Source organism: Giraffa tippelskirchi, chromosome 5 (genome assembly GCF_054371585.1).
Source record: "Giraffa tippelskirchi isolate mGirTip1 chromosome 5, T2T-mGirTip1v1.2.pri, whole genome shotgun sequence".
NCBI lineage: Eukaryota > Metazoa > Chordata > Mammalia > Artiodactyla > Giraffidae > Giraffa > Giraffa tippelskirchi.
In genome coordinates, this window is record NC_137279.1 from 29,284,833 (window position 1) to 29,308,223 (window position 23,391).

The 23,391-nt window shown below is 54.0% G+C and overlaps 1 protein-coding gene across 1 annotated transcript; it reads right to left on the reverse strand.

The window, feature by feature from the left end:
- Positions 1 to 892: 892 nt before the first annotated feature.
- TTC34 (tetratricopeptide repeat domain 34) lies at positions 893 to 23,335 on the reverse strand. The gene is made up of 9 exons (XM_081488461.1): positions 23,227 to 23,335; positions 21,507 to 22,327; positions 13,752 to 14,586; positions 12,133 to 12,358; positions 10,821 to 11,025; positions 9,994 to 10,160; positions 5,159 to 5,429; positions 4,146 to 4,360; positions 893 to 2,131 (listed from the first exon to the last, which is right to left on the reverse strand). Exons 2-9 carry the CDS (start codon positions 22,285 to 22,287, stop codon positions 1,604 to 1,606), a joined length of 3,228 nt encoding a protein of 1,075 aa, XP_081344587.1. The 5' UTR covers positions 22,288 to 22,327; positions 23,227 to 23,335; the 3' UTR covers positions 893 to 1,603.
- Between the last annotated feature and the right edge of the window lie 56 nt (positions 23,336 to 23,391).

Sequence of the window (23,391 nt, forward strand, 5' to 3'; positions counted from 1 at the left end):
AATTTCCTCTATTTCACTGTCCTTTTTAAACTTCTCAAGTTTAGGATGCACTTCATTTTGATTGGCTAGTGATGCACTCAGGGTGTGAACTTTCCTCTGGGCACTGCAACCCATAGGGGCTCCCCTGGACTGTTTTTTTTTTGTTGTTTGTTTGTTTGTTTTTTACTATTTTTCCAATATTCTGCAATTCAAGTTTTGATTTCTTTTTGGATCCAAGAGGTGTTTTACCTGCAGGGAATTTTAAAACATCAATTTACAGCTTTATTGTCTTGAGAGTAGGTAATGCTCTCTGTACCACATTATAAACATTTTCTTGGTAACCTCGGATTTTGAGAAAACAAGGTGCTGCCTGTGTTCTCAGGGGGACAATCTGATTCATATCGAAACCACCAGATCATTCTGCTATGATGGAGGCCATCCAGGGCCTGTGAGTTCTTGTCCACTTGAGCGCTGTGGCGGGAGGCTGGGATATGGCCTCACACGGACCTGCAGATGTGGTAACAACCCCCGGCCCACGTGGAAGTGGATGGGGAGGACTCGGGGCGGGGGTCTCTGCCAGCTCAGCAGTGAGGAGCTGGTGGTGGGAGACTGGCTGGGGGCTCTTCGAAGACCATCAGCTCCTGGGAAGCTGTGTTAAGTCAGGCATCTGCGAACTCACTGTGATGAGCTCTGGCCTTGAGTGGACAGATGAGGGCAGGACGTCTTGCGGGGAGAAGAGCAAATGCACCATCTGTCCCTTGCTTTACTCGATGGCCTGTCTAGCAGTTGTGTTCATGAACAGGAGAGAAAAACTGCACAACTTGGACCTGGCTTCTTTGAAACCTACAGCAATGGGACCAGGGCTGCACTTCTCTACTCCCTCCAGGAGAGAAGGTTTTCCAAGCCGACTGTGGTAGGGGTGGGTAAGTTTAATCACGTAGGAAGCACCTTTACATTTGACAGGAGATCGGATGCCAAGTAGATGGCTGGCTGCTCTGCTCATTGGGGGCCCCTTGGGGCAGGTGTCTCTGCTTGGCAGGGGAGGGAAGCCATATCATCTTCCCAAGGCGCTGGCTTCACTGGAGAACAACCTTGATGAAAGTATAGGTTTGGGGCCCAGAACAACCTTGATGAAAGTATAGGTTTGGGGCCCAGCTTGAGAGTTTTTTGCCCTTGAGGGGCTGCAGGCCCTGCAGAGCGTCTGGCCAGAGGTCAGGCCAGGGTCAAGGGCTGCTCCACATCTGGAGAAGGGGTTCCTGGGCTGTCACCATCTCCCCAGGGCTATGAGGGGCCAGCCTGAACTCCACTCAACCTGCAGGTCCCAAGCCAGGGACAAGGAACAGGACTTCTCTCTAAGGCCCAAGCCCTACGTGTGGGCCAAGAGGGCCCCAGCTTTGAGGACTAGGTCGCTGTTGAGGGAAGAGGCTCTGAGCTTCCTAGGATGGTTGTTCCAGGCAGGTGGGGAGCTCTTTACTCTGCTGCCCAAGGCTGGCCATCTGCCAACCCACCCAGGACTAGGAAGAGGGAGAGGGTGGGGGAGCACCTCCTCGAGCAACCTCCCCAGAGGCTGAATGAAGAATGATGACGACAGGGTGGCCCCACAGCTGGGCCTGGGGAGTGCTGGTCAGTGGAGCCGGCAGCCAGAGGACGCCTCCCTCCGGATTCTCGCCTTCAGCCTCTTCAGGCCGCTGTGCTCTGGGTCCAACAGGAGGCCAGCCTTGGCCACTGTCCAGGCCTCACTGTAGCGTTGCTCAACCAGGCAACACCGTGCCTGGCACAAGAGTATGTGGGTGGCTGGAGCCCGGCCTGGCCGCTCCCACAGGCTGCTCTGGGCCTGGGTGGGTGCCAGGTGGAGGGCCTTGGTGAAGGCCCCCGCAGCCCCAGCCTCATCCCCCAGACCCAGCAGCAGGCGGCCCCGGGAGCAGAAGTCCTCCACCTGCGTCTGGAGGTCACTGTCCCTCGAGCCCTCTCGGAGCACATGGTCTAGGTCCCCAAGTGCTCGGCTAAACTCCCGTAGCTCAGCCAGGCAGGTGGCCCGACGGCGCAGGTGACAGGTGCTGCTGCCGCCCGCCAGGACGGCCAGCGAGCAGTAGCCGAGCGCCTGGCGGGGCTGTCCTGAGTTCAGGAGGGTGTCAGCTTCCTGGGCTGCGGCCTGCACAGAAGGGACAGAGGGAGGGAGGTCAGGCCATCCCCTCCGAGCCCTGCATAGTCAGCTGCTGCCCACTCCCCCGTGCAGATGCTGTCTGCTTCTTCTGGGGGTAGTGTATGGAGGCACACAGGGAAGTGACCACCCCCTTGCAATCCCTTCATCCTGCTTGGGTGTCTTTCTGCTTCTCACAGCCCTACTGTCTCACTTGCGGTCCCAGCTCCTCTTACCTGGGTGACCTCCTCTCTTCCCTCTGCCCCTCCCCCTCTGATGGGGCCTTGGCCAGCCTTCTCCCTCCCCGCAAGGCTGCCCAGCCCCAAGACAGCAGCGAATGCCCCTCTGCCCAGCCTGTTCCCGGAGCCCCCTCCTGGACCCCAGATCAGGGTCTGCTCTGTGCTAGCGCTCTTCTCACTTCACTAACCAACCAGCTGCTCCCGCAGGCCCAGCAGAGCCAGAGTCAAGGCCAGGGAGACACTCTCCAGGTGCCCCCGGTGTGTCCAGGAAGGCTGTGGTGGACTCACCCTCTGCCCCATGGATGCAGCAGGGCAGGGCCAGAGGTCAGAGGGTGATGTCCATCCTAGCACTCTTTCCCTGGGGACTGCTGGACTGAGGCCCTGGCTGCCCCCATCTGGGTGGAGCAGCTCCAAGGGCCAATGCCACCCCTCTGCCCCCCAGGCTCACTTTCTTTTTCTGAGCGTGGCGGAAGTCCACTCTTCAAACCTGCCAAAATGCCTTGCCTCCTTTCCCCAACTGCCCCGGATAAATCCGCTTGCCTCCCTTGGCTCCTCCTGCTCTCAAGAACCCACAGTGGCTCCCCAAGGCCTGATGGGGAACAAACCAGATGCTGCCTCTCCCGCTGTCCCTCCCTCTCCCATGCAGCCAGGTGATACCAACGCCCCCGGCCCCCGCCTGTCCCCAGGAAAGCACAGGGCACTCAGGAGATGAGCGCGTGGTCTTGTCTTCCCGGCCCCGCCACAGAGGATCGGTGACTCTATCTCTAGGTGCAGCGCCCTCTCTACGGGAGAGGTTAAGAGCATCAGCAAGAGAGTCAACCCCCCGCGTGGCCCATGGCAAGTATTCCACCTCTTCTTGCTTCACCTGTGGGTTCTACGAAATAGGAGTGGAAAGTGACAAGATGCCACCAGCCGCGCAGGCGTAGTACCGCCGGAAACGGGGCGCCACTACTTCCGTCTTATTTCCGGGTTGGCCCGCGTCGCCCAGCAACGGCCCAGCGTCTCAGGAATTCTCGCAGCAGCGAAACCCGTCTCCAGGCGGCCCGGCCCAGCGCTCGTCTCCCTGCCCAGCCCTTCTACGAACTCAGAGACACACCTTTGCCCAGCCCTGTCTTGTGAACTCCAAGACCTCAACCTAGCTCCCTTCTCCTAGCTCACAGCCCTCCTCCCCTTCCTCTGGGCTCTGAGACTTTAGCCCAGGACTCTGAGATCTCTGGGCTTCGCAGCTGCCCCTCTGGTTCTCGGTCCTGATAACACGCTCCTTGGTCCGCTCAGGGCTTCCTTGATATGTTCTTGGACTTCCCTTGTAGCTCAACTGGTAAAGAATCTGCCTGCAATGCGGGAGATCTGGGTTCCATCCCTGGGTTGGGAAGATCCTCTGGAGAAGGGAAAGGCTACCCACTCTAGTATTCTGGCCTGGAGAATTCAGTCCATGGGGTAGCAAAGACACGACTGACCGACTTTCACTATCAGTTTTGGCCTGCTCAGCCCTACAAGGGCCGCTCCCCTACATTGCTCATGGCTCCCTTAGCTCTTTCTGTCCCTAATGCCCATCAAGCCAACTTCCATATTGACCCCTCATTGAAACCCCTAGTGTGGTTCTGTTTTCCTGATGGACCTGGAGTGACAGAGCCTGTGGAAGCAAAAAGAGATGAAATTCTTGCCCCAGGCTGTGCAGGGGTTCTTGACTGGCCTGCTGATGCTCTTGGCTTCTACCACCTGGGGGTCTCACACCCCAGGTGCTGGAGAGGGGCTGGGCTTGGGACTCCGAGGGGTGCTGTGCCCACCTGAGTGAGGCTCTGCCGCTCCGAAGCCTCCAGGAGACACAGCAGGAAGCCAAGGTCCTGGGCATCCATCTCTGCAAGGCACTGCAGGTCCTGTGCAGCGGCCACCACATCCCCCTTCTTGAGCCGGAGCAGCCCACGCCGGGCCCGGGCTGCCTCTGATGGAGGGGTGGGGTGCAGGACTTTTTGCAGATGGGCACTGGCCTCCTCAAAGCTGCCTGTCAGGGATTGGGGAAGGACAGTCATGGTGGGGCTTGGGCAGTGGGGGGGACACTGGGAAGCTCAGTACAGCATCTTTTGTTCAGCGCTGGCTCTGAGAGTGGCCTGTTAATGGAGGGCCTTAGTCCCAGAAGGAAGGAGCAGGGAACAGAGGGGCATAGTGGCACCTTGTTGGTCACATGGATTCACCTGATGACTAAACCCCCCACCTAGGGGGTGTCATTAAACTCCATGACCCCCAGGTGGAGCAGCAGGACTCAGAGCCCCCTCACCATGGTCACTGCACGGACCTGCTTTCTCTCCTGAGTAGGGCTGCATGGGATCAGAGCAGCCCCCAGGGGCCCCAAAGGCCTTGATGGGGGCACCTCACAAGCTTGGAAGTGAAGACGACATGCCCAGGAAATGCAGGTTGCAGAGAGAGCTCCCCGTTCAATTTAGTGCTGAAATATTCTCAGGATTTTGCAGTAAAGACTGACGTTTTGGCACATGTGGGCCTAAGACAGTCTCAACCAGAACAGGGCAGTCAGTAAACATTTGAATAAATGCATGAGTTAAAGAGGAGGCCTGAGCATCTGAGCCTTTCACAAAACCCCAAATCACGGCTTCATCTCATCTCCCAGTGGACAAAGTTGCACAGGGGACCCACATGGGAACAGGTCACGAGTCCTGGGACTCAGTGTGGGAGGTACCTTAGATGCCACTGAGTCCAGGGTCTCTTTCTCGCATTTTACAGAAAAGAGTCCAAGGTGGAAGGAGTAGGGACGATGCTCACGTCCCGTGTCTGGGCAGACACATACCCACCGCAGCGAGCGCATCTGCCAGGAGCATGTGCCAGAGGGGCTGCCTGGCATCAATTTTGATCAGTGCCTTCCCTGCAGCCAGGAGGTTCTGGGCATCCTCGTCACCAAGGCGGGCCCCTGTGTCCGGCAGCTGACTCAGGAGGGCCCGGCAGTGGGAGGAGAGGCTCTGGGTGATGAGGGCCTGGGCCTCCGGCTTCAGGGAGAGGATCTCGGGAACTGTGGTTCTCGGGCTGAGCCTCAGAGCGGAGAGGATGTCGTCCACAGCCTCCTGCAAGGGGAGGAGGGCAGGGTGGGTGGCAGAAATTGTCCCATATTTGTTGTGTTCCTCTCAGTGCCTTAGTGTTGGGGATACCAGAACGGGCAGATGGCCCAGTCCCTGCCCTTTCACCATAGGGTGAGAGTCAGTCAACAGGAGGGCCTGTAGGGTGAGCTGTCAAGGCAGCGTGTGGTGAAGTTAACAGCAATGGTATCAGAGTTCTGTACAGGGATGATGGTCTGGAGCCCCAGAAGGGCCACGCTGATCAAGAACCTGCTATGGCACAGAGTGGGGCTTGGGCTGGCAGCAGAAGGGCCAGAGGCCAGGGGCTGAGTCTGCAGCTCGGAGGTGAGGAGGGGAAGAGGAGTCTGGAGGCCCTGATGGTGCTGTGGAAGCACATGAGGCCCAGGGAGGCTGGGCCCTTTAGGAGAGCCTTGACCCTGGTGAGTCATTTGCATCTGACCTCTGACCTGGCCAACAGTCAGGAGCCGTGAAACCACCCTCAGGTCCATCATCTTGTTGGTTTTCTAGTTGTCCTTTTCTTTGTTCTTTGATGTCTTTTCCCCTCCTTTTCTACCTTCTTTTGGGTTAATTGAATAGGTTTAGTATTTTATTTTAGTTCCTCCTTTAGCCTCTTAACTCTGCCTCTTTTTGGGAATTTCCTGACTGCCCAGTGCTTAGGACTCTACATTCCACTTCAGGGGGCACAGGTTTGATCTCTGGTCAGGGAACTAAGATCCTGCAAGCTGCACTGTGGCCAAAACAAAAACACAACATAACAAATCAAGAAACTCTGCCTCTCTTTAACATTTTCTAGTTGTTGTCCTATAGATTACAAAGTTGCTCGCTCAGTTGCTCAGTCATGTCTGACTCTTTTGACGCTATGGACTGTGTAGCTAGCCAGGCTGCTCTGTCCATGGGGTTTTTCAGGCAAGAATACTGGAGTAGCTTGCCATTTCTTCCTCCAGGGGATCTTCTCAACCCAGGGATTGAACCTGGGTTTCCTGCATTTCCTGCATTGGCAGGTGGATTCTTTACCACTGAGCCCATAGGTACATGGGCCCATGGGAAGCCCATAGGTACAAAATGTGTCTCTAGAAATGCCATCCCATTGCCTTCTGGCTTCCACTGTTTCTCTGAAAAGTCAGTCATTGCTCATACTGCTCTTCTGTTGTTCAGTCATCTCTGACTCTGCAACCCCATGGACTGCAGCATGCCAGGCTTCCCTGTCCTTCACTATCTCCTGGAGTTTGTTCAAACTCATGTCCATTGAGTTGGACTGTTACTGTTGTTCTACTATATATAATATTTCTTTTTCCCTCTGGCTGCATTGAATGTGTTCTCTTTATCCTTTGTTTTCAGAAATTTGATCAAGGTGTGCCCAAGTGTGGTTCTCTTTGTGTTTATCATCTTGGGATTTGTTGAGCTTCTTGTAAAATTTTGGGGTATTATTTCTTCAAATAGTTTTACAACAACAAATACATGTATTAATATAAATACATGCACATATATTTGCCCCATTGTTTCTCCTCTGGGACTATAGTTATACACATGCCAGACTGCTTGGTATCATCCCAGAGGTCGCTGAAGCTCCCTTCATTAAGAAGAAAATCGTTTCCCCCACTCTGTTCTTCAGACTGGATAATTTCTACTGGTCCATCCTTAATTTTACTAACCTTTTCTTGGCAGTTTCCAGCCAGCTGTTAAGCCCATCTGGTAAATTTAAAATTTTAGATACACCTTTCAGCTCCAGAATTTCCACTTGATTCTTCTCTATAGTTTCTGTTTCTCTGCTATGATTTTCCATCTGTTCACTCATTATGAAAAATTTTCCTTGATGTTCTTTACATGTTTATAATCCCTGTTTTAACACCTTTATCTGTTAATTTCAACATTTGCACCATCTCAAGTTCTGTTTCTATTGAGTACTTAGTTTTCTGATTATTGGTCACATTTCCTGGTTCTCTGTGTGTTCAGCAGTTTTTTGATTTTGGGCTGGAAGTTATAGATGGTACATTGTAGAGTCTGGACTATGTCACCATCTCATAAAGGAGGTTGTGTTTTATTCTGGTGGCTCATTTTGGTTCTGTTAGATTTGGTTTTGTTCCTTGTGAGGGCAGATCCATTTCAGTTTTAAATTTAGTTCTAAAATATGACCTTGACTTGGCCTCCCTAGTGGCTCAGTGGTAAAAAATCTGCCTGTCAAGCAGGAAACGTTGATTTGATCCCTGGGTTGGGAAGGTCCCCTGAAGAAGGAAATGGCTACCCACTCCAGTATTCTCGCCTGGGAAATCCCATGGACAGAGGAGTCTGGCGGGCTACAGTTCACTGGGTCACAAAAGTCAGACATGACTGAAGTGACTAAAAACATGATCTTTACTTAGGACATGGTCTCAGCTGAGTGCCTAAGGTATTCAGAAAAGTCTCTGCTCTGGTGGGGTCAGGATTCCAAGATCTCCTGCCACCCGTGAGCTCTGTGGGGCCCCTGCATGTGCAGATCAGCTCAGACAAGAACTCACCTGGAATCCCACGAAGACTTCTCCCCTCTGCATAGCCCCATTTTCTCCTTTGCCCTTCGTTGCAAATTTCAGCTATTGCACCAGCCAGAAATCCCAGTCTCTGCCTCCTCAGCTCAGCAAGCCGACTGCCCCACCTCCTGGTGAGTAACAGGAAAGGCTCCCCAGGCAGAAAGTCAGGTTATTGTGGGGCTCCCCTGGGGCTCCCCTTTTGTGGTTTCCCTTCTCTCAGGGATGGCAGGTCTCCACTGTCTGTTGTTCAGGGCGTGAAGACAGTTGTCATGTATTTCATCTAGGTATTTTGTTTTCAGAAGCCCAATATCTATTACCTCTTCTAGCCACACACTTTTAAAGTCCAGGAATGGGGTTCTCCAGGAGCAAGTGTGTGGGGAACAAGGTCTTAGAGAGATAGAGTCCTTAGATGGCTGGATGGAAGTACGGTCCTCTCTAATCCTCCCTAGACCATGACCTGGATCCTACCTGACCCTGGTGCTGGCCAGTGGTAAACCTATTGGCTGGTTACCTTTGCAAGAAAGAAGTCCAATTCTGTGCTGGCTCATGGGAATCCCAGCTGCCACCCATGGAGCCCTCACTGAGGGCCAGGCACCAGGCTGAATGGGGCTTCCCAGGGGGTGCAGTTGTAAGGAATCTACCTGCCAATGCAGGAGAGGCAAGAGACATGGATTTGACCCCTGGGTCAGGAAGGTCCCCTGGAGTAGGATATGGCAATCCACTCCAGTATTCTTGCTTGGAAAATTCCACGAACGGAGGAACCTGGAAGACTACAGTCCATGGGGTCTCAAAGAGTCAGACATGGCTGAGCACACTCGCACACAACAGGCTGAGTATCTGACAGCCTTGAATAAGCACTTCCACCTCAAAGCTGAGGATCTGATAACCTTGAACAAGCACCCATCCCCCCATTTTACTGATGTTGAAACAAAGCTCAGAGATGTTTCAGGATTTGCTCAGAAAGTTAGAGGTGGGGGAGAAGGGTTCTGGATTCCGGACCCTCGCAGGCTGACGCAGAGCTTCTCTCTTAGTGAAAGGCTGGAGGGCTTGTGGGCACTTGGCCTCAGCCCATCTCCAGGAGAAGGAAGTTTGGGGTGGGGGGCACAAGGTGGAGTAGCCTCTGCTTAGAGATGTTTCTGAGGCACCTCTCAGAGGAGCTGCTGGCATAGTGAGAGCAGCCAGGGGCGGGGCTCCAGGGGTCCGCCTCCTGGCTGAATCCTGTCTCTGTTTAGTGGGCTCATCTCTGAGAACCCAGGTGCTTTCCCAGTGCAGGAAGGGGCCTGCAGAGGGCTGGGTTTCCAACCACACGTGCGTGCCCAGGCTGGAACACATACCAGGTGCCAGCGCCCTCGGGGGGAAACGCGATACCCTGGCAGGCAGAAGCACCATCTTCAGATGCTCTCATCCCAGTGGTATCTTGGATGGATCACTTTTCCTTGTCTTCTGGGACTCCAGTCCTCAAGGAATTCAGAAACCTGGCAGGCTGGTTACCTCTGGGCTGTACGTTGACCCAGCGAAGCATCAGAGCAGACAGCTGGTTTCAGTTTCTCACCCATGACATCGCTCTTGGCTGCAAATGCCCTATTCCAGGGCTGTTTGGCTGTGGCTGCCTCTGAACACAGCTTCTCTGTGGAAAGTACCTGCCCTGGGCCTGGCAGTGGGTCACCTCCCACCCCCACCCCTGTATGCCAACCACCTGAAACCATAGGTCCTGGGTGGCACCATAGCTCAGGGTGGCACCCAAGAGGCAGCCAAGGCCTCTTTACTCTAAGGTGGGGCCCCCCAGTAAGCCCGAGGCTTTGCACATCCATTCACACTGATGGAAGCTGGGGGCACCGGGACTCTTCAGATGAGAGCGAACGGCTACCTGAAACCAGGGATGTGACGGTGAGGCTCCGTGAGCCCCGGAGTGGGCGGGGTTTTGATGCATGTGTCACACTCGATGCCTGGCCCTGCGTCCTCTTTCCTGGCAGGCTGAGAAGGAGGGCAAGGCCTCCCCTGAGCACCACCACCTGCCCTGTCCCAAGTGGGGAGCGTGGGGCCGGTACCTTCTGTTCGTCCAGGGACAGGTGCAGGAGTGCCCGGCCGCAGAGTGCCTGTGCATTCCCCGGCTCAGCCCTCAGCACGGAGGTGAAGTCGAACATGGCCGTCTTCTTCTGGCCCAGGAAGCCGTAACAGCGGGCACGGGCGAGCAGGGACTCAGTGGCCTTATTTCCTGAAGGAAGAGGGCGTGGTGTCAGGATGTGAGCTGAGCACGGCCAGGTTCAGTGTGTCTGCCCTCACCCAGCAGTTTCTGCACTTGCCCTGGTGCCCAAGGGGTTGGGGGAAGGGGTGCACCAGCTCTGGGGTCACCTGGGGAGCTCACAGACTGCTGGGCACCAAGACACACTGGGGAGCAGTCTGGATTGGCCTGGAGGCCCTGGCTGTGCAACACAGCCTGGCTCCAGGAGCCCAACCTGGATGGGTGGTGTCTGGCAGAGTTGCTGGACAGTCAGAAGGGCTTCCTAGAGGAGGGGGCACTGCAGCTGCATCTGAGGTGAGGTGAAGGGAGGGACAAGGCGGGAAGGATATGAGGACCTGGTTATGGAATGGCTGCAGGCATGAAAGTGCCAGCCTGGTCCCCCTGCCCTCAGGGCCTGGATGTGTGGGATGGAGCCCAGGATACAGGGGAGGGTCCCAGCTCAGGCCCCAGCTGACTGGTCCCTCTCCTAGGCCTTAGCATGAGGGTGGCCAGGGGTCATGAAACACCGTAAACCAAGCATGTGCTCAGACCCCTGGTGCCTGACAACACCCCTTCTCCACATGGCACAGGCTCCCCTTATCCCCAGGTACCTGGCAGAATGGGGGTGGGAGGAGGGGGGCGGGAGGCTCTTACCTGAGGCAAAGATGGCCAGAGAGAGGTAGGCGATGGCCTCCCTGGTGTGGGCCCCGCCCTCGGCCCCTCCTGGTCGTGCCCGCAGGATGGCCAGGGCCCTCGCGTGGCAATGGCCCCAGAGCAGCTGCCGGTCCTCGTGACAGAAGACAGCCAGGGTGGACTGGAGGCAGGCCGTGTCCCCGGACTGGACCACCTTCTTCACCAGCTGCAAGGGAACTGGTGTCACCACTGGGTCCTCTCTGAGGCCCGCCCAGACAGCTCCACCCCCATCCTCCGCTCAGGGAAGAGGCTTGCAGGGGCGTGGCAGGAAAAGGCGTGGCTCATGGGGGCGTGGCTCTCGGGGGAGGGACTTCGGGCCGGGGTGGTGGTGGTCTTAGCCTCCTTGAGCCGCGCCGCCTCCTCCTCCATTACCTGCAGGCAGAGATCTGGCCTCACGGACCTGCGCACGGCAGATCTGAGTTCAGGGAAAGCGGGCTTTCAAACTAATAAAGTGACAGAGGCCCGGAGAGTCCTTCAGAAGGCACCAGGAGGGACCCTGGGACCTGTCCCTGCTCTGGGCGGAGTGAGTGGGGAGGGGGCGGAACATAACTTCACAGAGACCGACCCGATGCTGCCCCTGCCCACTGCACTTGTGTGGACGCCGGTCCCAGAGCAGGACCGGCAGGACCCAGAGCATCCTTCCCTCCCACCCTTACCAACTCAGGGCGACCAGAGCCCAAAACAGGCCAGAGGGGAAGAAGGAGGCTGACAGCTTCCACAGCCCTGCCCCAAAGCCTGACATTTTCCCCCCGGGAACATGATCTGCCCTCACAGGACCTGAGGGAGGTGAAGTCACACTGCTCCTGGGAGCCAAGTGGTATCCGAGTGAGGAGAGCAGGCTGGAGGGCCTGGGGGCTCCTCTGCTGCTCCTCCACCCTGGGACAGGGTCACCAGCAAGCCTAGTTTACTTGGGAGATTTGGGACTAAGCTCTGCTGACACTCAGCTCATGGCTTTTTCTTCATAACAACAAAAGCAAATACAGAGCACTACTGCATGATGGAGGTTGGCTGGACCCTGGGGTACCTGCTGCAGCTAATTCTCATGAGAATATGAAAGGCCAGGGTACAGTTGAGGAGACTGAGGGTCAGAGAGGTGAGGACCTGCTGGAGGTGGCAGAACTGGGGCTGAGAAAAGCTGTGCCTGGGACAAGCTGGGGCTGGGACAAGTCTGGGTGCAGGGTGTTGAACGAGGGGCCAGTGGGGGCCTGGTGCCCTCCACAGCAGTGTGCCCTGTGTCAAGCTGCCCTGCCGTGGCCCACTGGGGCCCTGTCACCTGGTTGGCATCATAGGAGAATCCCCTCCGGAGCTGCAGCAGGGCCAGCCGCGCCAGCACAGGGGCCGCCTGAGGCCTCCGGGAGAGGGCTGCCAGCAGGGCCTTGTGGGCATCGTCCAGGCGGCCCAGGCGGTACAGGGCATCAGCTGCCAGGAGGCGTGAAGCCTCATCCTCCGTGTCCAGTTCCGTCAGAAGCGTGGCCAGGTGGTGCACGCCGTGGGCGTCCCTGTGGAGAGAGCAGCTAGGGGAGAGCTGACCCTTCCCTACACCCCTTCCATCTGCCCAGGAGGTGGGCTGCAGGCAAATCCTACTTCCTGCACCTTGTCCATGCAGCTCCCTTCCTGCTGCATCTCAGAGACCAGGTTTCTGCAGGAGGGTCCCGGCTCATGCTGGCTGCAGAGCCCAGAGCTGCCCTTTCTGACCCTCTCCCGCCCTATGGGGCAGGCATTTCACAGATGAGGAAGGGAGGCTGTATGCTGACCCCCAGCCCACTCTGCCCTAGTTTTCTTTTCTGCAAAAACAGCTAACAGTGTTGGCCTTGCAGGGCTCAGGTGTGTGGTTGGCAAAGCTGCACTTGGAATGACCCCGGGGCCCTCTTGGGAATGAGCATGAGCGCCTACTGGGACACAGCTGGAGCCGGGAATTTGATGGTTCCCAAGAGAACAGATATAAAGGGCCCCAAATCTCCTACAAGAAAATTCCTCCTCACCAGCAAATCAAAGTGATGCAAATGAAGGAACCAGTGTGGGGCCCAGGAAGCCAGTGTGTGTGTGTGTGTGTGTGTGTGTGTGTGTGTGTGTGTGTGTGTGTGTGTGTGTGTTGTAGGGATGAGGATGCTGACATCAAACACACCAGGGGCCCCCCAGCTCAGTGTTGTTAGTTTCGCTAAAACACCTTCTCACCACCTCCCAGCAACCAGAGAAATGCCAATCAAAACATCTGCAGGTTCACCCACTGGACTGCCAAAGAAATTTGCAGAAGGAGCATCAGGGCTGGAGCATGTGGTCTGATGGGCAGGTGGGCAGCTCTAAGGTCAAGGGCCTCACAGGGAGCCTTGCCCTCTGATCCCAGAACTCAGCTTCTGTCGAATCTTTAGGGCAGAATAGTCCAAGACTGGATGTTACCTGGGTAGCATTATAACTAAGAGCAGAGGAGCTGGAAATGCCCAAAGCCCTGATGGGATGTTCACAGGATGAGCGGTATACCAGGCTGTCTGAGAAAGGTAAATAGCAGCAGAAGAAATGCTCATGATCCAGTGAGTAAAAACGTGGGTTATATTTGCATATTGAGCACAAATTCAGTTTTGTGAACTCTATTTTATATGCACAAAGAGAAACAAGGGAATGCAAACACTGGGATGATGGGTAAGTTCTGTTTTTTTCATTTCCATTTTTGAGTTTCTAATTTTCTAAGTGCACAATGTATCTGCCCTTTGGGACCAAGGGTCCAAGATCTGGGCCCCAGGACTAAACCCCCCACCAGTGCCTTAGGGAAATCACCTAGCAACTCCCTGCCTCTGTTTACCCATCTATAAAGTGGTAGGGCACACACCCCGACTACCTTGGAGCAGACCAGAATGAAGCAGCAGCCCCAGGTGGGTGCGCGGGGCTAGTGTTTACCCTTCCTGCACAGCGGGGCTGTCTGTCTCCTCGGCCTTAGTCCGGCGACCCCGCCAGCTCTTGGGTCCTGGCTCTGGCCTCCGCTGCAGCATCTTGCGGCCCTCCTCGCGCAGCACGGTCAGCAGCAGCCCCCGTTGGTTCCAGGGCACGTAGGTCTTGGTGACGAGCAGAGTTTCCTCGGGGCCTAGGCGGCAGGCGGTAACGTAGTCCAGTGCGCCCAGGAAGGCGCTGCCCGCCAGCACTCTCAGCAGCCCGCGGCCACACAGGGCGCGCAAGCAGCCGCTCAGATGCGGCGGTCCCAGCTCCACCACCGCCTGGAAGTCCTCCTGGGCGCTCCCTGAGTCGCCAGAGTGTAGCGAGCAGAAGCCGCGCAGCGCCATCAGGGGCGCGCAGTCCCCGGCGCGGTCCCCGGTGAGCGAGGGCCGCAGCAAGCGCTCGCAAAGCGCGCGGGCGCCCGCCGCGTCCCCGGCCAGCAGCAGGCACTCGGCCAGTCGGGCGCCCAGTGCCGGGCGCGCTCCGGGCGGGGCGACTCGACACAGGACCCGGAGCGCGCGGGTGACCGGGACCAGCAGCTCACGGCCAGAGTCCTCGCGGAGCTCGAGACGACTCCGCACGGTCTCCTGGAAGTGGGAGAAGCCCAGGTCCGCAGCCTCCTGCACTTGGGCGTGCAAGCGCTCCCGGTCCCCGACGGAGAGCACGGCCTCGAGCTGCCTCCGAGCCCCTGAGGGGCTCTCGCGGAAGGCCCGGTGCAGGTCCCGAAGCAGATCTTGGGCCCCGGTGTCTAGGAAAAAGGTCGCTGCAGCGCGGGTGACCAACAGGGTGGCCAGACGCTCACCTGGGGAGAGAACAGAGGCGTTGGTTCTGTCTGTTGGGCCATGTCCTCCAGGGGCGCCACCTGTAGACTCCAACCCTCCAGTGGAGGACCCTCTGAAGCATCTCATGACAAGCCCCTGGAATCTCTCAGTGGCCAAGGACACGGCATGAAGAGGATGAGGGCTGACAGGAGGCCAGGAGCCCCTCAGAGGGTTCCTGGCCTCTAGAACACAGGCTCAATAGTTGTGGCACACAGGCTTAGTTGCTCTGAGGCATATGGGATCTTCCCAGATCAGGGATTGAACCTGTGTCTCCTGCATTGGCAGGTGGGTTCTTTACCACTGAACCACCAGGGAACCCCGGGGTCAATTTCTGTTGACTTCTTTATCTCCTGACGGTGGCTCACCTTTTATTTTTGTTTCTTTGCATGTTTAGTAATTTTAAAAATTGTACACTAGACATCTGGTTGATTTTTTGTAGAGACTCTAGGTTCAGTTATGTTTCTTTGAAGAGAGTTGAATTTTGTTTTAGCAGGCAATGAGTGGTCATTGGAAGCTTGATGTTGAAGCTGAAACTCCAATTCTTTGGCTACCTGATGCAAAGAGCTGACTCATTTGAAAAGACCCTGATGCTGGGAAAGATTGAAGGCAGGAGGAGAAGGGGATGACAGAGGATGAGGTGGTTGGATGGCATCACTGACTCAATGGGAGATGAGTTTGAGTAGACTCTGGGAGTTGGTGATGGACAGGGAGGCCTGTCGTGCTGTGGTCCATTGGGGTTGCAAAGAATCGGACACGATTGAGCGACTGAACTGAATTGAAACTGGCTAGGATCAAACTCCAAATTCTGTCTTCTCAAGTGGGCAGCAGCTGAAAATCCCATTTAGTTCTTGCAGCTTCCAGCTGTTACTTTTTCAGGCCACCCAGTTTCTTGTGTGTGCAGGTCAGTGGACAGCCAAGGATTTAAGTGGATTTAATATACAGATTTAATCTCCTTGCAAGGAGACCAAACTAGTCATTCTTAAAGGAAATCAACCCTGAATATTCATTGGAAGGACTGATGCTGAAACTGAAACTCCAATACTTTGGTCACCTGATGAGAAGAGCTGACTCACTGGAAAAGACCCTGATGCTGGGAAAGATTCAAGGCAGGAGGAGAAGGGGACGACAGAGGATGAGGTGGTTAGATGGCATTACTGACTGGATGGACATGAGTTTGAGTAGGCTCTGGGAGTTGGTGATGGACAGGGAAGCCTGGTGTGCTGTAGTCCGTGGGGTCATGACTTAGTGACTGAACAATGAAGAACAGTAATACATGGATTTGCGGTCTTACCTCTTTTCCTCCCTGAATGTGGCTCTCTCCTTTTTAGGATTTCCCCTCTAACTTTGCAACTACTTTTCTCATCTCTAGTTTCTTTCATATGACATCTCAAATGAGTAAAATGGCAACTTGCTGTCCTATGTGGATTGAGGAGTCAAAAAGCTGCAAAACTACAAATCTCACCTTGTGTAGTCTTCATCTTTTAGGGTCAGTCTCTGGTTTCTGCCTGCATTTGGTCACTGTTCAACTGCCAAATATTTGCAGTTTGTATTTTGCCCCAATTTTATAATTATCTGTGGGGCACACAGTTTAGTTCAGCTAGTTCAATATTATTGAAATCCAGAATCTTTTATTGTTAGATTAAAAAATTTTGACAATCTGGTGGTGAGGGAATATAACATGCTATATAATATTACCACTGTTGTTTTAATTTTCATTTTCCTGATTGCTGGTGAGGCTCATTTATTTAAAAATAGTTTCTTGCCAATCTGGTGGGTAGAGAAAGCGGTATCTCATTGTTTTAATTTGCATTTGTATCATTACTATGATGTTGAATATTTTCCACATGTTTATTAGCCATCTGTGTTTTCTCTTTTGGGAAATGCATTTGCCAGCTCTTGTACTGGATTTTTTCTCCCTTATGGATATGTAGGAATTCTTCAAATACTCTGGGTACTCATCTTTTACCCACTGAATATTTTGCAAATATTTTCTCTCTGTTGTGGATTGTCCTCTCATTTTCTACAATTATGGGAAAAATAGAACTTTAAAAATTTCAATTCAATCAAATGTATCAAATTTTTCTTTATTGTTTCCATTACTTTTGCATCTTAAGAGGCCTAGCTGTACACAGAACCTTAAGATATTCTCTCATATTTTCTTTTAGAAAATGTAAAGTTTAGCTGTTAACATAATTCACCTGGAATTTACTGTTTTTGCATGGTTTGAGGTAGAGAATCAGTACTATGCATTGAATCATGGTCCTCTTTTTTCCCCTGTAACTTTGCAATGCTCACTCTCATATATTAAGTTCCAGATAATTATAGGTCTGTTTCTGGCCTCTCTAATTTGCTTTAGTTCATCTATTCCTTAAGTCAATATCTTTCTGTATTGATTAGTATAGCTTTGTATTAACTGGTAGAGAAAATCCTATACCACTGTCTTCTTCTCCATCTTCTCCTCTCCCCACTCCCCTTCTCTTTCTGCTCTTACTCCTTCTTCTTTGTCTTGTCTATTACTGGTGTTTTGCTCTTCTACTATCATATCAAATATTTCTACCATAGACATTGGCTATCTCTCTGCTTACAGAGGCATTATTTATTCTCTTGTAATAAAGTTTTACAGTGTTCTCCATAAAGTCATATGACTCATTGAAATAAATTATTTTCTTTTGCTACAGTAAAAGGTGTACTTTAAAACCATTAAGCTCCTGTTCATTGTTGGTGTCTGTAAACATAAATAAATCTCCTGTTAAATTCTACTCCTACATCTAATACATTTTTGTTGTTTCTGTTGGGGTTTCTACATAGCTAATCATATTGTCTGAAATAATGGTTGCTTTATCTCTTCCTTTCTAGACTTATTATTTCCCCTTATTGCATTGGCTAGCATCTCTAGTGCAGTGATGTATAAATGGGTGAGTGGGCAGCCACCACATTCTTGGTTCTAAAATATCACCATGAAGTATGATATTTTGGTAGGTTTTGATAGATTTTATCTTTTCCAATTAAGTAAGTTTTCTTCTATTCCTGGTTGTTTAAATTTTGGAGATGTTAAATATTATAAAATACTTTCACCTAATTTATTCCCTAATTTCTTTTTTCTTCCATTAATGAATGTTGTAAATTATATTATTATGGAAACATAAGCCTATAAGTCCCGTATTATTTAAGTCAGTTTTGGTTAAAGGATGCATCAAAAACCAATGCTTTGACTCAGTATGCAGTTGTATCAGCTACCGTTGCTGTGTAACAAATTGCCACAAAACAACTGTTTTCTATTTGCCATGATTCTTCTTCAATTTGGGCTGAACTGGCAGTTCTGTTGGTCTTACCTGGCATCACTCCTATGGATAAAGCCATCTGGTGGCTCGACTGGGCAGGCAGATGTAAGGTGGCCACACTCACATGTTTGGGGTGTTGGTGTCGGCCATGGGCTGAGCCTCCCTCCTGGTGTGTGCCCTCGTGATTCACTAGTTACCTTCTGTGCATGGCACTGGGGAGGTTCCAGGAGGATGGAGATGAAGCCTGGCTTCCAGAACCACACAGCATCACTTCCACTGTTTTCTGCTGGTCCCAGCTAATCTCAAGGCCAAGCCAACTCTGTTTTCATGCTGGGTGAACCATGGCTATGTCTCTCATCTACCCCAGTAGTTCTTAATGAGGAATCTTGAACAAACAGGAGACAGCTGCCAGGAAATTTCCAAAGATAAGCAGTCAGGGAACTTCAACCCCTGGGAGATGTGACTCTTGTTCTGTATCTTGTCCTCACGTAGGTGTCCTCATGAGTGTCCCTGTATTGTTGTTGTTGTTCAGTCGCTAAGCCATGTCCAACTCTTTGCGACCCCATGGACTGTAGCACACCAGGCTCTCCTGTCCTTCACTATCTCCCAGAGTTTGCTCAGATTCATGTCCATTGAATGGTGATGCCATCCAACCATCTCATCCTCTGTTGCCCCTGTCTCCTCCTGCCCTCAATCTTTCCCAGCATCAAGGTCTTTTCCGATGAGTTGGCTCTTCACATCAGGTGGCCATAGTATTGGAGCTTCAGCTTCAGTATCAGTCCTTCCAACGAATATTCAGGATTGATTTCCTTTAGGATTGACTGGTTGGATCTCCTTGCAGTCCAAGGGACTCTCAAGAGTCTTTTCCAGCACTACTATTCCCTGTATCTCCACCTACTAAGAAGGACTGAGGATATTCCCAAATATGGAAGACTTTGTTCAATGTTTCCAGGGACTTTGGATAAGCAGCATCGAGAATAGAATGCGTTTGTTATAGGAATCTGCATTTGTAAAAAGTCTGTTATAGCAAAATGTATTCATTCACATAGTAAGCCATGCTTTTGCGAGTGTGATAAGGTGGCTCCCAGTGACATAAGTGATTTTGGCCTAATTAAGGTGGTGATTTGTAGGGAAGGTTCTCCTGTCCATGTCAGAACCCAGGCAGGACAGACAGCTTCCTGCTGTCTCTAGAGGGTGGGGAGCAGAGTTTTTCTAGAACATGTTCCTCGAGGCTGCGGCCCATTGGAGGTTCTGGATTTCTGTAGGGGCTCTGTTTTTTTGTGCTAAGTTGCTTCAGTCGTGTCCGACTCTTTGCAACCCAGTGGACTGTAGCCTGCCAGGCTCCTCTGTCCATGGGATTCTCCAGGCAAGAATACTGGAGTGGGTTGCCATTTCTTTCTTCAGGGGGTCTTCCCAACTCAGGGATTGAATCCAGATCTCTGCATTGCAGGTGGATTCTTTACTGATTGAGCTGCCAGGGAACCCCAGTACATCCAGGTTGTCACTGGTTCTTCTGACCAACTGGCTATAAATCAGAGGTTCCTCTGAACCCCTCTTTGTTTAGTTGCTCACTCCTGTCCAACTCTTTATGACTCCATGGACTATAGCCCACCAGGCTCCTCTGTCCACAGAATTCTCCAGGCAAGAAGAATACTGGAGTGGGTTGCCATGCCCTCCTCCAGGGGATCTTCCTGACCCAGGGATAGAACCTGAATCTTCTGCATTGCAGAAGAGGCAATGCCTCAGGTGCCCACTGAGGCACCTGCAGGGGCTCTACTGGCCATTAAAATGAAAGACCTGCCCCTCACCCTGGGAGTTGCTGAATGACCCCAGCTCACAGGCCACTGTGTTTTTGTGCTTTGAGCACCAAGGGCTTCCTACTCAGGATTCTGTTGTGACTCTGTTGAGCATTTTTAGGTCATTGATAGTAGGAGGACTGCAGGGTGTCTGCTCTGGCATATTCCTAGAAAGAAATCTGCTCACTTTTCAGTTCTGTCTGGTCCCCATCTCACCTTGGCATCACCAGGAGCCTCTCAGTCACACTGGACAGACATGCCCTGCCCCCTCTGCAAGGATTTGGCAGAGGCAGCTCTTCATCTCATAAACGCAGATGTCATCACCCTGCGGGCTTCCGAGTTCCCTTCTTCTTCTTGTCTTCCTATCTCCTTTGCTGGGTCCTCTTTTGTGGGGAGCAGTGTGGTGGGCAGTTAGGAGCGCATGAGGGCCAAATTCCAGCCTCTGTGAACACTCCGTGTGCCCTTGGTGGCCCCATCAGTGGAGTGGATATGCCTGCACCCAGCTTCCAGTGGTGCTGTGCTGTGTGGTGCCATGTGAAAATGCTTCTCAAACCCAAAGAGTGGGTCTGCCCACGGAGTGGCAGCTCCCAAGCCCCCACCTCTAGGTGTCCAGCTGCCCCACTCTGTCCTGGGGGCTCTCCCGATCTGTACCATGACCATCAACCTCTTCTTGTGTGGATGATCCCCAAACACCTTGAGACCATGCCCCTGGGATCTCACAGTTCACGTGTCCAGCTGCCTAAGGACACATCCAATTGATGGGCTCAAGGAACATTTTGGACGAACTTAGTGGGTGATTGGAGAGCACTTAGTGGTGACACCATTTTCAGGGTTTGAGACACAATTTCACTGAATCTACCCAGTAACCTTCAGAAGCGGGTGCGACCATCACCCCCACATGTGCACAGGGAGGCCAGCGGGTGGCAGGGAGTTGGGAGTGGAGTGGCAGGCTGGTGCGTGGCTCCCGGGTACTCCTAACCATGGCCCCACTACTTCCGCCCCCACCAGGGGAAGGACCCAGCAAAGGGGCCAGGCAGGAGCAGCATCTCAAACTGGGGGTGTCTCCAGCCCCTGAGGCCCCCTTTCCTGTCTGCTCCTCTCCATCCTCTGCCATCTAGTTGCTGAAAGTGAACTCTTAGAGTCATTCTCGATCCTTCCCTGTGCCCTCCTCCTCCCCCCGTCACTACATCCAGCCAGTCTTATCATTTCTGTCTCAGTGATAACTCAGACCTGGACAGCATCCAGCCTCTGGCAGTTTCTCTTCTCAGTCTGGCCCCCAGGACACGTTCTGTGCACAACAGACAGAGGAGACTTGAAAAATGCAACTCAAAGCACCTCACTCCAGTTTAAAACCTCCCTGACTTCTTGCTGCTCTGAGGAGAAAATCCAAAGTCCTCAGCCAGAGGGCTTAGCCGCGGCTACTGTCTTTAGAGCCTTCTGTTGCCCTCTGCCCCCATCCACCGCTCCCTGCCAGCCATGCTGGATCCATTCAGTGGCATAGACACCCCAAGTTCTTTCTCACATTCTGTTTCTGCTGCCAATCCTTCAGTCTCAGCTCAAATGATGCCTCCTCCAAGAAGCCTTCCCTGACCAGCAGGCTAAAAGAGCACCTCGCATAGTTGCACAGTGCTTTCTCAAAGCACAAAGTTTGTTTTCTTTTCTTGGTGCTCTGTAAGGTCAGGGGCCTGTCCGTTTTGTCACTGTGGTGTCCCCGACCCTAGCACAACCCCCACCCCCACCATAAGCAGGACTTAACCAAGCAGTGAAGTGACAGCAGGAGCAACTTTCGACCTGGTCCTTGGCGGATGTGAAGGGTATGCCTACCTTGGGGTCTGCAACCCGTTGGGGCAGCCTCCAGGGCCCGACTGCAGGCTGCCCGGCAGTCCTCATACCTGCCATGCTGGAGCAGGGCTTCAGGCGATGTGATACTCCAGATGCCCCCAGGGTCCAAGGCTGCAAGGAGTCCCTGGCAGTTGGTCACCTGTTGGCTGGCACTGTCCCCAGCCTCTTGATGCTCTGAGATGTAGTCCTGGAGGGCTCTGACCAGAGCAGGGAGGTAGGGCTGCTGATGCATGTGAACAAAGGCCACAGTCCGGTCGGCACTCTCCACGAAGGCCTGGATGTAGTTGGCCACCCCGGTGTGCACCTGTGTTCCGGACAGAACCCAGGCCAGGGCGCGGGTCAGCTGCAGCTCCAGGCTCTGCTGGGAGTGGGCGTCCAGCAGGACCCCGCAGCGCCGCACCACTTCCCCATGGTGCCCGTGTGCCAGCAGGCTGGCCAGGGAGTGCAGGGCTGCAACAGGGTGGTCGGGGCAGAGGGTGGCCAGGAAGGCGCAGGCCAGGGTCCCCGTCAGGGAGACTACCGCCATGCCGTCCCAGTGGATGGCTGGGATCTGGCTGTCACCTCGGCACCAGGCCTCTAGGGTGGCCACCACAGATGACCCCCGGGTCTCGGGCAGGGCGGCTCGGACCCTCCGCAGGGCCGAGGGAGCGTGGCAGCTGAAGGCAGCCAGATAGAAGGCGGTGGCCAGCGGGGTCTCCCCCAGGGCCAGGTGGTGGTCACCTTCTCGGCAGAGGCAGGCCACGAGCTCCTGGGCCGACATCATGCCTGCACCTCTGATAGGCCCATGTCCGTCCTCACAGCACCTGGAGGGGGAGTATGGTTAGTGCATAGCTGGCCCACCTGGCCTACGGGCCCCCCAGTCCTGCTTCAGGGCTGCCCCCTGCCCCTCCCTACTGAGACCCCAGGGTCAGCGTGGAGCCCCCGAGTGAACACAGGGTGAATTCAGCCACCAAGGGGTGTCTGGGGTGCCTGCCCCGCAGGCATCTCCACCGGGCTGGGGCACATCTCCCAGGCTAGGCCCCCAGTAGCTTTTTGCCTCCAGGCCTCAGCTTCCTCCTCTGCAGAGGGGTCCATGACCCTGCTCAGCAGTCAACCCTCGATGGACATCTGACTTCTGAGTAACCACATGGGGAAGAATCAGGCAACCTGAGGGGTCAGGGACCCCTGGCCCTCACTCCAACTGCTGCCCCTACTAGCACAGAGACACTCAGGAAGGTGGGCCCTCCCACCGCCCATCTGGGTCACACAGGCATCCCGTACGCCTTCTCAGGGCTCTGAGTTTCCACTGACCGCTCAGCCTCAGGACCACCTCTCTGCCCACCTCCCACACCTGGGCAAGGCAGGGGGGAGGGGTGGTGCAGGTAGGGCTGGGGTGGTGAGGAGCACTTGGCCAGCTCTTGGGTGAGGTGGGGAGCCACGCTGGTGAGGGGGGCAGTTCTTGAGGTCAGTTCCAGGACCACCCCTGCTGCAGGCCTCTCTCTGTCCCCAAACCTTCCCACCTGAAGAAAGGCTCACTTGCTGGGGCTTTCTCTCCTGGTTCTCCAAATGCCTGCAAACAACCCCTCTACCTAATGTTTGCTCTCTGACACACACTGAGACACAGACACACACCCGTGTGCACACACGTACGTACTCACATGCATATGCACACACAGGGCACACACGCAGGTGGCTCTCAACGTGCACACGTGCTCACACTCGCCTGTCCTCCGAGGGTGTGCGGGGTGCGCGGGGAAGGAAAAGGCTCGCCACCCAGACTTGGGGGCGGCCAGGTGGAGGGGCGGTAGACGCGGCTCCGCCGGTGGGTCCGCGGATCTGGCCTCCCAGAGGCGCCCGGGGGCCGAGAGGGCGGGTCCGTTTCCCTGGA

Excerpts from the sequence above, each read along its gene's own strand:
- TTC34 (XM_081488461.1), bottom strand. The coding sequence starts at position 22,287 with ATGATGTCGGCCCAGGAGCTCGTGGCCTGCCTCTGCCGAGAAGGTGAC. Across the intron at positions 12,359-13,751 it reads AGCCCCGCTGTGCAGGAAGG|GGACGCCCACGGCGTGCACC; the intron begins GTAAACACTAGC and ends CTCTCTCCACAG. Across the intron at positions 10,161-10,820 it reads TCTGGCCATCTTTGCCTCAG|GAAATAAGGCCACTGAGTCC; the intron begins GTAAGAGCCTCC and ends CTCTTCCTTCAG.